The sequence below is a fragment of the Callorhinus ursinus genome, unplaced genomic scaffold (genome assembly GCF_003265705.2).
Source record: "Callorhinus ursinus isolate GAN/ISIS: 27379988/994484 unplaced genomic scaffold, GSC_fseal_2.0 scaffold20, whole genome shotgun sequence".
Lineage (NCBI taxonomy): Eukaryota > Metazoa > Chordata > Mammalia > Carnivora > Otariidae > Callorhinus > Callorhinus ursinus.
This window is the reverse complement of record NW_027397082.1, coordinates 2,609,669-2,623,221: the sequence shown is the minus strand read 5'-3', so window position 1 is coordinate 2,623,221 and position 13,553 is coordinate 2,609,669. Positions and strand designations below refer to the sequence as shown.

At 58.6% G+C, this 13,553-nt stretch overlaps 1 protein-coding gene across 7 annotated transcripts in view; it reads left to right on the top strand.

Moving 5' to 3' along the window:
• The window catches only part of GRK5 (G protein-coupled receptor kinase 5), a 215,621-nt gene that overhangs the window by 194,935 nt on the left and 7,133 nt on the right, over positions 1 to 13,553 (top strand). For 6 of the 7 annotated variants that reach the window (XM_073904119.1, XM_073904117.1, XM_073904118.1 and 3 more), the window contains 7 exons: positions 1,727 to 1,917; positions 4,492 to 4,529; positions 6,309 to 6,398; positions 7,880 to 8,088; positions 10,252 to 10,389; positions 12,134 to 12,271; positions 12,993 to 13,130. In XM_073904119.1, coding sequence (XP_073760220.1) covers positions 1,727 to 1,917; positions 4,492 to 4,529; positions 6,309 to 6,398; positions 7,880 to 8,088; positions 10,252 to 10,389; positions 12,134 to 12,271; positions 12,993 to 13,130 — 942 coding nt within the window. The remainder of the gene's footprint in view (positions 1 to 1,726; positions 1,918 to 4,491; positions 4,530 to 6,308; positions 6,399 to 7,879; positions 8,089 to 10,251; positions 10,390 to 12,133; positions 12,272 to 12,992; positions 13,131 to 13,553) is intronic. The other variant, XM_025880451.2, reaches the window with a different exon arrangement.

Here is a 13,553-nt window from a genome sequence, read left to right as displayed (position 1 = left end):
ACTATAAAAAAACATGTACAGGGTGAAACTCCTACAGCACAGAGAGGTGTGAAATACAAATAAAAGCCTCCCTCTTCGGGTAGCCATTCTAACATGGTGGATTCATGCAGAGGCTTTAATATTTTTAGCCAGTGGAGTCCCACCAGACGTCTTAAGCTGCAGTTTCCCCTTAAATTGTAGGTCTTTTCCTGTGGCCAGACCTACAGCTGTAGCTCTTTTTTTTACACTGTGCACCTCCCTCCCTGCTGTCCAGTACGGAGATTACCCATCATCTGTGCAGCCAGTCCCCACCACTGCGGATCAGTTCTGGTGTTTAAGCCACTGCCGTATCCACCCTTGTACATCTCTTTGGCGCATGTCCGTGAGTGTGTCCGTAGGATGGATTCCTGGTGGTCAGAGGGTGTGTGCGTTTTCCATTTGGTAGCAGTTCCCAAATGGCTCTCCATCGAGGTGGTGCCAGTCAAACGCCCACCAGCTGGGTGTGAGTGCCAGAGATGCCATCAGCCTAGTGCTTTCGTCATTCCCCAGAGGGCGTGGTTTTATAAGGTGACACTCAAAGGGGACAGGAGTGTGCACCTCTGGGTCTCCTCTCAGGCTGCCCCCAGCTGCCAGCCCCCTTCAGTGGGGACCACAGGTCACTGCCTCCGTGCTGCCCGTGGAACCCTCATCAGTAAAGGAAGGGGCACCCTGGCTCTTGTCGGGCTCGGTGATGGTGGGTGCTACTCGGCGGCGGGGGGGGGGGAAGGGTGGTGTGCCTGGTAAATGGGGTGGCACGTCTTCGAGGGCCTGGACCACCCTCGACTGTGCCCCACCCACTGCCCCTGGCAGGGAGTTGGCCCAGCGCCCTCCAGGAGCCCCTCCCTGGTGACTGTGGGCAGGTGTGGGAGGGAGGGCCAGCCTGGCCCCTGGCACTGAGCACCGGCCCCAGAGCCCTCCCGCTCAGCTCCCGTTCTGTTTCCTTTCCTCAGAAATAACTCCCATCGTTCCTGGGCTTTGCGTCCAAGGTGTATGGCCCAGCCTGTGCCCAGCCTGGTCCATGGTGGCCAGATTTCATTTGGACTGGCTCCCTAGTGGAGAAGGACGAGTACCACCCAGTGGGCTTTGCCTCAGACCCAGTCCTGTTGCCTCTCCCACAACCCTGTGGCCGCCATCCATCCTTGGGCAGCTGATCTCCACCAGCGAGGAACTAGGTCCTCCCTGTTACTGGGCCCTTCGCCCAGACGTGGCCTGCATGCGAGAGGGGGCGGACTTCGCCAGACTGTGTTCCCCTTCACAGAGTCCCACTGGCCGCCTCCCCAGCCCACTCCCAACATCCCTGCGGTAAGGAGACCCCAGCCCAAAAGGCATCTGGGCTCTTCTTTTCTTGACTGGCCAACAAGGCAACCCACAGACTTCACCAAACAAAGCACGCGCAGGCTTTTTTGCCTGTGCAAACACACATGCACCATCTTGTCAGGCTTCCTAAAAGGGCAGAGTACCGGCCTGGCCTCCCCACTTTGCCTCCTCACCTGGAACCATGATATCGGAAGGTGTGTCCTTCGTCAGCCACGACGGGGGGGGCAGTGGGCAGGGGTGCCATGAGGCTGTCGGGGTGCTGGGCAGTGACATGAAGCTGCTGAGGACCCCATTCCAGCCCCCCCCCCCAGCTCCAAGGACCCTAAGGAGGATGAGTGGAAGTGGGTGGCAGTCACTGGAACTTCACCATGGTGCTGTCTTGTGCTCCCAGGTCAACCTGGCCTATGCCTACGAGACCAAGGATGCGCTGTGCTTGGTTCTGACCATCATGAATGGGGGTGACCTGAAGTTCCACATTTACAACATGGGTAACCCTGGCTTTGAGGAGGAGCGAGCCTTGTTTTACGCGGCAGAGATCCTCTGTGGCTTAGAAGACCTCCACCGGGAGAACACCGTGTACAGGTGAGCAGACTTGCTGTCCGATCCTGCCGCCAGAGACTGAGTGGGGGGCTGGCCTGCCACATCCTCGGCCAAGCGGGCACCCCGACCCTGGGACTCCTGCCCTGGACCACTTGGGAGCCAAGTATAGGAGGTGATGTTCCCTCAGAATTGGTGGGGACGGGCCAAGCTCCGGGTCCCTTCCGGCCCAGGGTGCAGGAAGCTCAGTGAGCCTGCCTCAGAAAGACCTTAGTAGGATCAGCAGCGAGAAGCAGGCAGCGGAACGGACCTCAGTCCATCCTTCTCCATCCGACTTGATGGATTCCGCAAGTAGTGGTCTTCAGACTTTTCTCACTGCCCCTCTCAAGGAAATCTGAGAATCTGTGTGCCCTTAGACATCACAAAAACATCTGAGATAGTTCACCATCTGTTAAAATAGTGGCTAATAGGGGGCGCCTGGGTGGCTCAGTTGGTTAAGCGACTGCCTTCGGCTCAGGTCATGATCCTGGAGTCCCGGGATCGAGTCCCGCATCGGGCTCCCTGCTCGGCGGGGAGCCTGCTTCTCCCTCGGACCCTAACCCCTCTCGTGCTCTCTCTCTCTCTCTATCTCATTCTCTCTCTCAAATAAATAAAATCTTTAAAAACAAATAGTGGCTAATATTTTGAAACTGAACAGTTACATCACATTTTTAAAGGTATCCAGTAGAATCTGATTGCTGTGGCAAAGTGATTTCCACCATTATCCATTTTAAAACTGCATGAAAGTTCTTTAAAGGTGAGGGATTCTCTGTCATCCTCTTCTCCACCCCCACAGAATGTTATCATAATGTCACCTGTTGTTGTTGTTTTTTTTTTTTTGCCTAAAAGTCTGTCATTGATCATCATGCAGCTCTGCAGTAGATGGATATATATAAGATTTTTTAAAAATTTCCTTTAACCACAGGCTTTAAGAGTTAAAATAACTTCTGTTGAGTTGCCGTTGTAATGATTATTAGTAGAACCCTCTTCTAATTGGGATCCTAGGGGATTTTGCACCGCGGAGCAGGGCACCACAGTTACTGGAGCCTGAAGGAACCTGCTTCTCTTCTGTCACTTGGAATCTGTGCCACCGGGAAAGGGCACGTGGGAGGGGAGACCCCAGAGAACGCAGGGACGGGCTTTCTTGTGTTGAGGGTTTAAAAGGCAGAAGATTCTTGAATTTTCTTCTTTCGGTATTCTTGAAACCGGCAGCACACAGGAGCCCCCTAGACGGTGCCCACAGACCCAGCGGGCCCGCACACCCCAGCACGAAGACCTTTGCCATGGAGCTCTTGGCAGAGATGATCTTGGGGAGTCCGAGAAGGTTTTGAAAACAAGAAGGAATGGTCTTGATGACTTGCTCTTCTCCTCCTGCCCCTGTCTCCCCATTTAGGCTTTTGTTCTGTTTTCGTTCAAGTGAGAAGAGAAAAAATTCCCTAAGCGTTGAAAAAAGAACTCTTCACTTGATTGCTTTTCACTCAAAACAAAAAGAAAGCGGGGCCTCCAAGTTCTAAGCCCTTATTCTCGTGAAGAAGAGAACCACAGCGCCTCCCTGGCCTCCACCACTTGCCATGGCCTCTCTGTGGGTTTGGGTTCTGGCCCGTGCCTGCCAGCCAGCTATCTTTCCAACCCTGTGGCTGCTGGCTTGCTGAGGTGATGGATCTTGCCCTTACTTGGAATTGTTAACACATCAACAGAATGCCAATTAAATAACAGTGGCAAAGTGTTTTGTAATAAATAACTATGTACAAACCCATTATCACCTTGTGAGGCTGCCCCACTGAATTTGAACACAGTAACCATTCCTCATGAGGTCAGCTGCCATCAGTTAAATAAGCAAAGCCAGTTGGTTGAGAATCGCATCCTCAAGCCAGATGCTGATGGCTTAACTGAGTTGCACACGCTATCCTATTGGCTGTTCTTTTACCCAGAGAGGACCTGCTACTTGTAAAACCAGACACTTCTGCCGCCTCCCTCCCCCAGCAGGGGAGGGGGGCACGTTCTTATGAACAGGGATGATGTAATCAAAGAGGAGAGACAGGAAGGACAGACGGACAGGGGCGCGCCCTTGCTTGTCACTCCTGGACTGGGAGATGTGCCAGGCTCCAGGGGTCCCCTGCCCAAAGGGGGTCCCTCCTCGACCATTCTCTGTCCCAGCTCTACAGCGGGTGCGGTGTCCTCAGTAACTTCTCTTCGCTAATTCCCAGGCCCCGCTCTGCCTTCCGGGCATCCCAGGGCATCCTGAGACCTCCAGCTGTTCCCAGCCCTGGAGGGGTCTCTCACCACACCAGCCAGAAGCATGCTCCGCCCTGGTACCGTCAGTGTGCGGATGAGAGCCAGGGCTGGCCTTTGCCTGACCCCTTCCCTGTCATCTCCAGGGTCGGGAAGATCCTGGCAACAGTGGCATTTGTTCTAAATACCGGGAGGAGGGAAATTAGTCCAAGATTGTCTGGATCGAGAGAGAGACCAGGCAACATGAGCCAAGAGGTGGGAAGGAGACGCGAAGAGAGGTCAACCGAGACGCCATGCCCTGATGCTCAGAATGCCCACACTCACATGCTTGCCATCTTTCCCTTTCAGAGATTTGAAACCCGAAAATATCCTGCTAGATGATTATGGTAAGTTGGGGAGCAGCCTGGGAGACCCCTTTCCTGCTGTGTAGCCAAGATGAGCGTCACAACCCAAAGGGAGCAGTGGACCGTCTGGCAGAGCCTTTCGGAGGCATGGCCCTGGGACCGTGGGAGGGCAGCGGGCGAGTAGGAGGAGCACTTACCCCTTCCCCCCAATCCTGGGTACCTGGGGAAGGCAGTGGGCATGGATAAAGCTCCTACGTGGTGCAAAAGTAGCGTGGCTTGGCCAAAAGAGAAAAACAGAGAGAGCACTGATTGAGGAGTCTGGAATTTCAGAGATCCTGGGCAGTACTTAATTAACTCCTACACAACCTCCCTGCACCCCATCTTCCTTCCTTGTGAAACGGAAACAGTGGGCCCTGCTCTGCCCACATCAGGGGGGCGGGGGCGCGGTGGTAAGGTTCCAACAAGATAGTGTGATCGGCTACGGCCAGCTCTAGATGTATTCTAGAGCATTATTTGTGCATTATCACTGCTGTTTTCTTGTGTGTGCGCGTGTGTGTGCGCGCACGTACACACACACACACACACACGTAACGAGCGGCCTCAGTAACGCCTCACAACTGTTTAGCCTTGCACGGCCCAGAAATGGTGTTCACACCCGTTATCTGACTAGATCTTCCCATCTCTGCAGAGGGGGCAGGGCCAGCATCCCTTTGCCCATTTGACAGATGACAAGATTGAGGCTCAGAGGAGCCAACCTGCCAAGATCACCCAACAATATCAGTGGGGAGCTGAGACCAGAAACCAGGGGTCCCCCCAGCATGCCCCAGGCAGAGGGGAGGGAGAACGAGAGGCAGGTCTTTGGTGACTTGGAGGGAGGTTTGAGTGTTGTGCTACCATGTGGAAGAGTGGGCAGAGTGTCCCGGGCCTGCCTCCCCTCTTGGATGAGCCCAGTGCCCACGGGGGTTCTTGTTCCCTGCTGGTCTCAGAACCGTGCCCACCACTGGTCTGCAGCCCGACGGCTGGAACCTGCGTGTCCTCTTCTGCCCACTTTTATCAGCGGCTGCCGAGCAGGGAATCCACACAGCTCTGGCCTGGGGGGGTTCCTGACGTCGGGCCTCGCCGGGGGCCAGGCTGTGGGGCCGTGGCGGGCACTGACAAGGGAGAGGGGGCAGATGTGGCCGTGACCCAGCCCGGGTGGGCCGCCGAACAGGACAACAGTGAGACAGACCTGTCTGCACTGTGTCGTCTTGGCCTCTGGGGGTCGGTCCCAGACTCAGTTCCATCTCTCAGTCTCCCCAAGGCCTGGACGACTTCACTCTGTTTCTCCAAAGGGAGAACGCAAAGAACCTCCAAAGATCAACAAGGCAGGACAGAGAGGTGCTTCCCAAGTTGCTTTGTAATTTTTCCCCTTAAGCAAATTGTAAAATTTCAGGAGAAGCTCTCATTTTTCCCGTGGAGCAATCCCAGAATCAGGCCAAGGCGTTTTAAACTTGGTGACCTCAGCCTTCCAAAAAGCCCATGAGAGCATTTTACGAGGTAGGTTGGCCATTGTCCAGCCAAATCCAGGCATCCTTTCCTATCTTTTTGTTTTCTTCCTGAAAAGTATGATTGACCCACGTCCTCTGACACCTGGACTCTCCCAAGGGTCTGCAGTCACTCCGAGGGGGCTGATGATGATGCCCCTCCTCGTGGACAAATAAAAACGTGAGAGTCTATGTGCCTTGCCCAGGGGCACACGACAGGTCTGTGGCCCTGCCCGGGGTGGGGCACACATCCACATGACTGTCCTGGGGACCTGCTGACTCTGCTCTCCCCACTCAGGCCACATTCGGATCTCGGACCTGGGTCTGGCCGTGAAGATCCCCGAGGGAGACCTGATCCGCGGCCGGGTGGGCACCGTCGGCTACATGGGTGAGTGTGGGTGTGGCCCCTCCCCAAGCCCACCTCTTGGGCCGCTGGCCTCTTGGTGCCACTCTGACCAGCAGTAGAGCCACAGTGGGCAGTTGGGAGGTCTTAGCCAGGGTGGGAGGGGGTGTTGGGGCCCAGGGTTCAGATTGCTTAAACTGAGCGCTCTGAACCCCCCACCCCGGCCCCAGCTGCGCCCCAAAGCCAAGCCACTCTCCGCGTCAGAGGTCAGTGCTGGGACACCGCGCTGCTCAGGGGAGGCTGATCTGAAGGTAGGGGGCTGGTGAGTTGGCAGGCAGCCTTTCAGAGAGGCCCCTGAGAGGAAGGAGGTCGCTTGGAAAGGCCCAGAAAGGAGTGCACCACCAGCTGTGTCACCAAGCAAGATGCTAAGTAGAGTCCAGCCTTAGGCTCCCTGCCCTGCCACCAACCCCTCACCTCGCACGCCTACTCCAGGACCATCGTCCCGAGGGCTGCAGGGAAGAGACCCGGAGCTCCGTCTGGTCCTCTGGAATCCCCCTTCCAGTCAAGGACATCCCCAGGCTTCCTCCTGCACATGGTACCTCACACACATATGCCCACTCACCCCAGGAGGTGGGAGCTCCAGAAAGCTCTGGGAGCCGGGGATGTTGTCCTCTGCCAGGCTCGTGCCAACAACACTTGCCCAGGATTCTATATGTTGCTCTGCTGCTAGAAGATCCTTTTCAGATTGCATGTCATTTGGGAGCCTGTGGGGTGTGTACCTACATATATGTGGCTGTGTGTACCCCCATGCCAATGCTGATGGGTGGGTGGATGGATGGACAGATGATAGAGCGATCGATCTGCGCATCTTTGTGGACACCTGTGTCTGTCTCCTCTCGCATGGAGCGTTGCACACATCCATCTGCAGGGCCTCTGTTATATGCTCACTGGCACATGTGTGGATGTTTGTGACCTGCCTGATGACGTGAAGCTTATCTTTTTTGCACTTGTATGGTTAATCTAGAATTTATTTTATCAAAATAGTAGGGAAGCCATAGTGAGAGGCTGTTTCAATTCCAGGTAAACTTAAAATCATCTTTACTTTGGGTGGACACACCTTCATTCCTGGAAATAAATATGTGTGTAGCACCTACCCTGTGTCAGGTGTCATACTCCTTACTGGGACACAGCAGTGAATAAGGCAGCTCAGATTCTAGTGGGAGAGACATTTCTATCCACTGTGATCAGGCTTCTGAAGCCACAGTCCGAGCCCTTCGGGAGCACAGAGGAGAGCAGCCAGGGCAGGTGCCCTGGAGGAGGTGGCGTTTATGGCAGTTGGTGGGTAGGAGTCAACAGGGGGAAGCGTGTCCCTACCATGAAGCTTCAGGCCTTCCGTAAGCAACGCCATCACTGCTGGGTGCAGGACGCTCCGTCGGTGTGAGCCTCAGCCCTGGCCCCCTGTGCCCCAGCTCTGTCCCGTCACCAGCTGTGTCTTACCTCTCCTGGCTCCGCTCCTCTGTCCGCAGCTCCGGAGGTCCTGAACAACCAGAGATACGGCCTGAGCCCTGACTACTGGGGTCTGGGCTGCCTCATCTATGAGATGATCGAGGGCCAGTCACCATTCCGGGGCCGCAAAGAGAAGGTGAAGCGGGAAGAAGTGGACCGCCGGGTCCTGGAGATGGAGGAGGTGTACTCCCAAAAGTTCTCCGAGGAGGCCAAGTCCATTTGCAAAATGGTGAGCTCCTGGTGAGCCTGCCCCCAGCCGAGAGCAGCAAACCGGGCTGAAGCGGGCGGGGTCAGGGTGCACTAGGGGCAGGAGTCAGGAAGCCCCCGAGCCAGAGGAGCGAGCGCTCCTTATTGTGGACTGGGATGGTCAGCGAGGGCTTCCAGGAGAAAGCCCGAGGTGGGGGCAGCGAGGCTCTAGGACAAGGGAAAGGAGGTAGGCCCCCCCTTAGAGGGGGAACTGCGTGAGACACCCTCCATCCAGCTTTGGTGGGGGAAAATCAGCGTGGAGGAGAAAGGAGGTGATCCCAACTGGTTCCCCAAGACACAAAGGGATCTTGGGGTATCCCCTGCCCTTGACCTTGGCCCCCTGCAGCCTCAATCTCTGGGTCCCTGGGCCCTGGCTAAGGTCCGCAGGTGCAGCGCAGGTGGTGGGGTGGTGATATTTTCAGTCTTTGAACATCTTACAACAGAGTTTTCCTTCCGCCACACGGAATGCTGGTCACACTGGCTTAGGTCCCGCATGACAGCAATCTATGAGTACTGGGATTTGATTGTCCACGGGGGAGGGCGCAGGTGGGGAGTGACGTTTAGACAGGCTGGGCGGGGAGGGCCAGATTGCGGGGCTGGGAGGCTGGATGGAGGAAGCAGTGATGGGAGCCATCAAAAAGTGAAGCTGGGAATGAGTCCGCCCCAGCCCGCTGCCCTTCCCCTCAGCCCAGGTAGGCCCACCCCTGGCCATAGGCGGGCAGATCCCATTCTCGCCTGGCTCTCAGGCTGCCAAGTTCTGCCTGCGTCCGCTTGGGGCCCTCCTCCCTCTGGTGCCAGGCCCAGCTGTGCTGTGTACCCCCACCACCGGCCGCTGCCCTCCAGTGTCGGCCACGAGGGGGCAGGAGGGCCTGAGCGCCGGGGCCCCGGGAGCCCACAGACTCCCTGTCCCTGGGGCACAGCTGATGAGCGGGGCTGAGGCTGGAGGCTTCCCTCCCTGCCACCTGTGCATGTGCATAAACCACGAGGCTGGAGTGTAGAGAAGCGCAGGCCCAAGGAGCTGATTAAAGTGGCAAAGCTTCTGCTTCCAGAAAAGCCGAGGCTGCCCTGTTAGTGGCCCGGAAACCATGTGGTGTAGCTGCCCACCCTGAGGAGGCCCCTCTCCTGGAGCCGTCCAGCTGCTGCCTGACCACTTCCTCCCACCCGCTTTGGTCTGGTGTCACAGAGCCATGGGAAGAAGGATTTGGGGCAAGAGCTACCATTTGACCACTTCCAGAAAAGAGGAACCATAGATCTCCCTCTACGTGTGTGGGAGACCCTGAAGGAGGGATGGCGTGTACACATGCAAACACCCACCCAAACCACACGACCATGGACCCGGGGTCTATCCCGTGGGACCAAGCTAGGTCATCAGCCATGGTCAGAGCATCTCCAGACGTCCCAGGTCAGGGTCGGGGACTCAGAGAAGCAGAGCAGCCCCGGCAGGACATGGGACATGCAGAGGGGACAGAGAGGTGGAGAGGGCCCCCTCCCTGCCCGCTGTCGCCCTCCTTGGTGCCCCGCTTTGGGGCTCTAGGACTGGGGGCCCTACTGGCCCTCTGCTGCCCCCTGGTGGCCACCAAGGGAAAGGCGGCGAGCTGAGCCTGGGGCTCTGGACCCACATTGGCCCATTGGGTGTCAAGTGTCAAACCAGTGTCCCCTCATCTTTCTCTGCTGGAAGAACTGACAAAGCCTTCTGGCCTTGCTTCATCTTCTTACAAGTGATCATGGGGTCTTAGGATTCTAGCCTTGGGGCTTCCTGGCACCCCTCACCCCAGCCTGTCTGGCAGCCAGGCCCTGTCCCCTCCAAGAGGCACCAGCTCAGGACACAGCAGGGCCTGACTCTGAGGAAACCATGAAGGCTCGGGGCACACTGGGCTGTTTCTAGACTCCGGAAACTCAAGCCCTGCCTGCCCAAGAAGACTACTCCCTGTTGCCAGTTCCTTCCTCCATTCCATCTTGGCAACCACAAGACCCTCTCCACTGCCCCTGATGTCCAGAAATTCATGCACGTCACTGCCTTGGCCCCTGGTCCAGTCCCTAGGCCCAGGCCTCAGCCCCACCTCCTGTAGGGCCCTGCTGAGTCCCAGCACTGGCCCTTCAGCCACCTCAGCCTCACCGGCCTTCCAGCCCATCCCTTCTCTTCCAGGAAGCCCACCCTGCCTGCGCCACTTGCCCAGCTCACACCACTTCTCCCCCTTGCTTCTCCCGGTGTACACTCGATGTCAGAGTTGCAAACAGGCAGCGTGTTGGTGGATGTTCAGCCTGCATGGTGTTTCAGAAAGAGGTGAAGGGTGGGTTCATTGCCAAGATTTCAAGTTGGAGAGATTTCACATAAAAACCTGGATTTTCAGCCCTGGGCCCTGGTAGGAACTGATGGGTAGCCTGGCACAGACCACCCAGCCCACTCGGCCTTTATTGTCCTTGCTTGTGTCTTCTGTCTGGCCGGCCCCTGCAGGCTCTGGGGTCTACAGCTGGGAGGTCCAGCCTCTACCCAAGGAGCCTTGCCTCTTTGGGATTTCTCAGAGTGGGGAGGAGCCTGGCCCAGCAGAGCCGATTCCTGGAGCCTCTGTGGAAAGGCAGAAGCGCTAGCGAGGAGAAGCTGAGGCCCCGAGCCACCAGCTCGCTGGGCAGAACCAGCCTGGGTGGTCACTGGACCACAGTTGATGGCGATTCTCAGGGCTCAGTCCTTTCCAGGCTGTGACCTAGTGCTTGCCCTGGTACCACCTTTGATTCCTTTGTTTGAAGGGAAATGGGGGGCAGGGGAGTGGTGCCTGCAAGCCTCCCCCTACAGACCGTGAGCCCCAGGAGGCCTGCCTGCCCACTGGCTGTCCACCGCAACCCCAGCCCACACGGCCGGCGGCAACTACCTGTGGAAGGAAAGCACACGGAGGGTGCCAGGGTATCGGAGGAGGAAAGGGCTGGACTCCCTCTGGGCTGCAGGCCATCCACCTTGATTTTAGTCTCAAAGCAAGCAGGAGATTCCAACAGCATGCCAGGTGCAGTGCTCAGCGGGGCAGGGGAAGAGAGAAGTAGGAGAGACTGCAGGAGAGGGGCTGACACCTGGTGGTCAGCTGCCGGTCCTCTAGCATCACAGCCTGCCCCTCCCTGCCCCTCTCTCAGCCCCCTCCCTGCCCCCTCCCAGCCCCCCCCCCCGACCACCTCCCCCACACCCTCCTGCCAGCCTCCCGGCCTCATTCCCACCTTTAGGCCTCTGGCCTGGCTGTCTGCTTCTGCAGCCTCCTCGTCTCCTGTGAACCTTCCCACCTCTTGGTTCTGATGAGGACACTCCTCTACCCTGACCATCTGTGGCTCCCCACTACCTCCAGATCAAAATCCTCCTGACCTGGCCTTCAAGACCCTCTAGCACGTCCCCTTCACCCTGACCCGTCCCTCACATCCTCAATCGTCCCCCAGACTCAAGGACAGGTGTTCCCCAAGGCTGCCCCGCAGGTCCCTCTTGCTAGCGCAGACCCTCCGCCGATGCCTTCCCCGCCTGCCCGCGGCCCCCCCCAGCTGGCGCCCGGTTGTGTGCCTCTGTCACCGTGGTGTCGTACCTGTGCATTGCCTGGATGGGTCCCCCGAATGTGATCTTGCGGAGGCCCCTCGGTGCCCCTCCTCCCTCTCGGCACAGTGGTTTGTCTACAGTGTACGTAGGAGTTGAGTAAACGAATGAGCGAGGCCCGCAGAGACGGTGCCAGCCCTCTGTGGCTTACGTGTAGCAGGAGACGTAGCAAGGTGCCGCCCGCGCTGGGCGTGCCGCCTCGGGGAGGGCAGACGGGACTCCTCTCCTGCAGGCTCCAGGCATCTAAAACCAGCGCGAGCGCAAGGCCACCCTGAGGCAAGGCCCGAGCAGGCTGGGGCCGTGTCCGTTGGGTGCCTGGGGGTGGCACGGGCACCGCAGAGGCTGGAGGAGGGACACAGACCTGTGAAAGGACATGGCCACAGTGCCCGAAGCCCCAAGTCCCCTGTGGCCTTCAGCAGGAGGAAAGGCCCACCAGGCGTGACCTCTCGGGGCTCTCTTGTCACAGCTGCTCACCAAAGATTCAAAGCAGAGACTGGGCTGCCGGGAGGAGGGGGCTGCGGAGGTCAAGAGACACCCCTTCTTCAGGAACATGAATTTCAAGCGCTTAGAAGCCGGGATGTTGGACCCTCCCTTCATTCCAGACGTGAGTAGCCTCTCCAGCCCAGGTTGAGCCTGTGTCCTCCCTCTCGACCTTGACTTAGTGAATGTCCTTGAACTCCGGGAGGACGGGGCCAGTGGGCGAGTGAGAGTAGCGGGTACTAGCACTGCGACAGCGGCAGCTCGTGGTTCTGGGGCCCGGCTCCGTGGCAGGCACTTACATCAGCCTCAGGCGTAGGTGCTTCCGCTGTCCCCACTTGGCAGGTGAGGGGACTGAGGCCTACAGGGGTATGTGACTTCCCCAGAGTTCCTAAGCGCCACAGCTGGGAGCCCAGCCCAGGCCTGTCGGGCTGCAGAGCTTGGGTGCCCAGTGGTGTGAGAGGGCCCCCCTGGGCCCCCAGCATTCCTTCTCTCTGTGGAGGATGGGCCGGAGGCCCCAGCTGTGGCCGCCCTCATTCCCACAGAGGTGTCTAGAAACGCTCCCGCCATCCTGATCCTGTGGGCTCTGGGGGAGCGGGGATCCCCAGAGGTGCCGAGGAATGTGAGTCAGAGAGGGCGTGTTCCGTCACCCCACCGCGGCCCCAGCCTGGAGAGAGGGGTGACCAGCAGCCGGCATAAAGGTGATGGCGGGAAGGAGCCCCTGGGCAGATCTGTGAGAGAGAGCAGCACCGGTCCCCAGAAGGGCGCCCCGCCCGCTCCCCATCAGAACCTGCGGCTGGGGTGCCGGCCTGGGACAGGGCCCATGTGACCGAGCGCTCTGCCCACAGCCCCGCGCCGTGTACTGCAAGGACGTGCTGGACATCGAGCAGTTCTCCACCGTGAAAGGCGTCAACCTGGACCACACAGACGATGACTTCTACTCCAAGTTCTCCACGGGCTCCGTGCCCATCCCGTGGCAGAGCGAGGTGAGCAGGGCGGTGGCCGTCTGCACCCTGAAGGGGGCCACTGGGCCGGGGGGGACAGGCCCGGGCTCCGTCGGCCGTCGGCGTGGGGGTCAGAAGAGGGATAGGAGGCGGGATGGACACGGTCGTCTAGCGGACTGTCTCGGGAAGTCTGGCTGGGAGAGAGGAGGAACACGGGCCCGAGCTGGGGGAAGCCCGCGCTGCTTCCGCACGATGGGGCCGGGGAGGGGACCCTGACAAGGGGAGGGGCGCAGAGCATGTGCGGCGACCTGGGCTTGGGTGGGGTGAGGAGGAAGAGGAGGTGTGGGTTTGGCGGCTGGACGATGAGCACACCCCCGCGGACGGTTTCTGCTTCCTCAGTGGAGGCAGCTGGGGGAGGCTGGCAGGGGAGAGGCCGTGGCAGGCGGGGAGCGGTCTGGGCCTGGG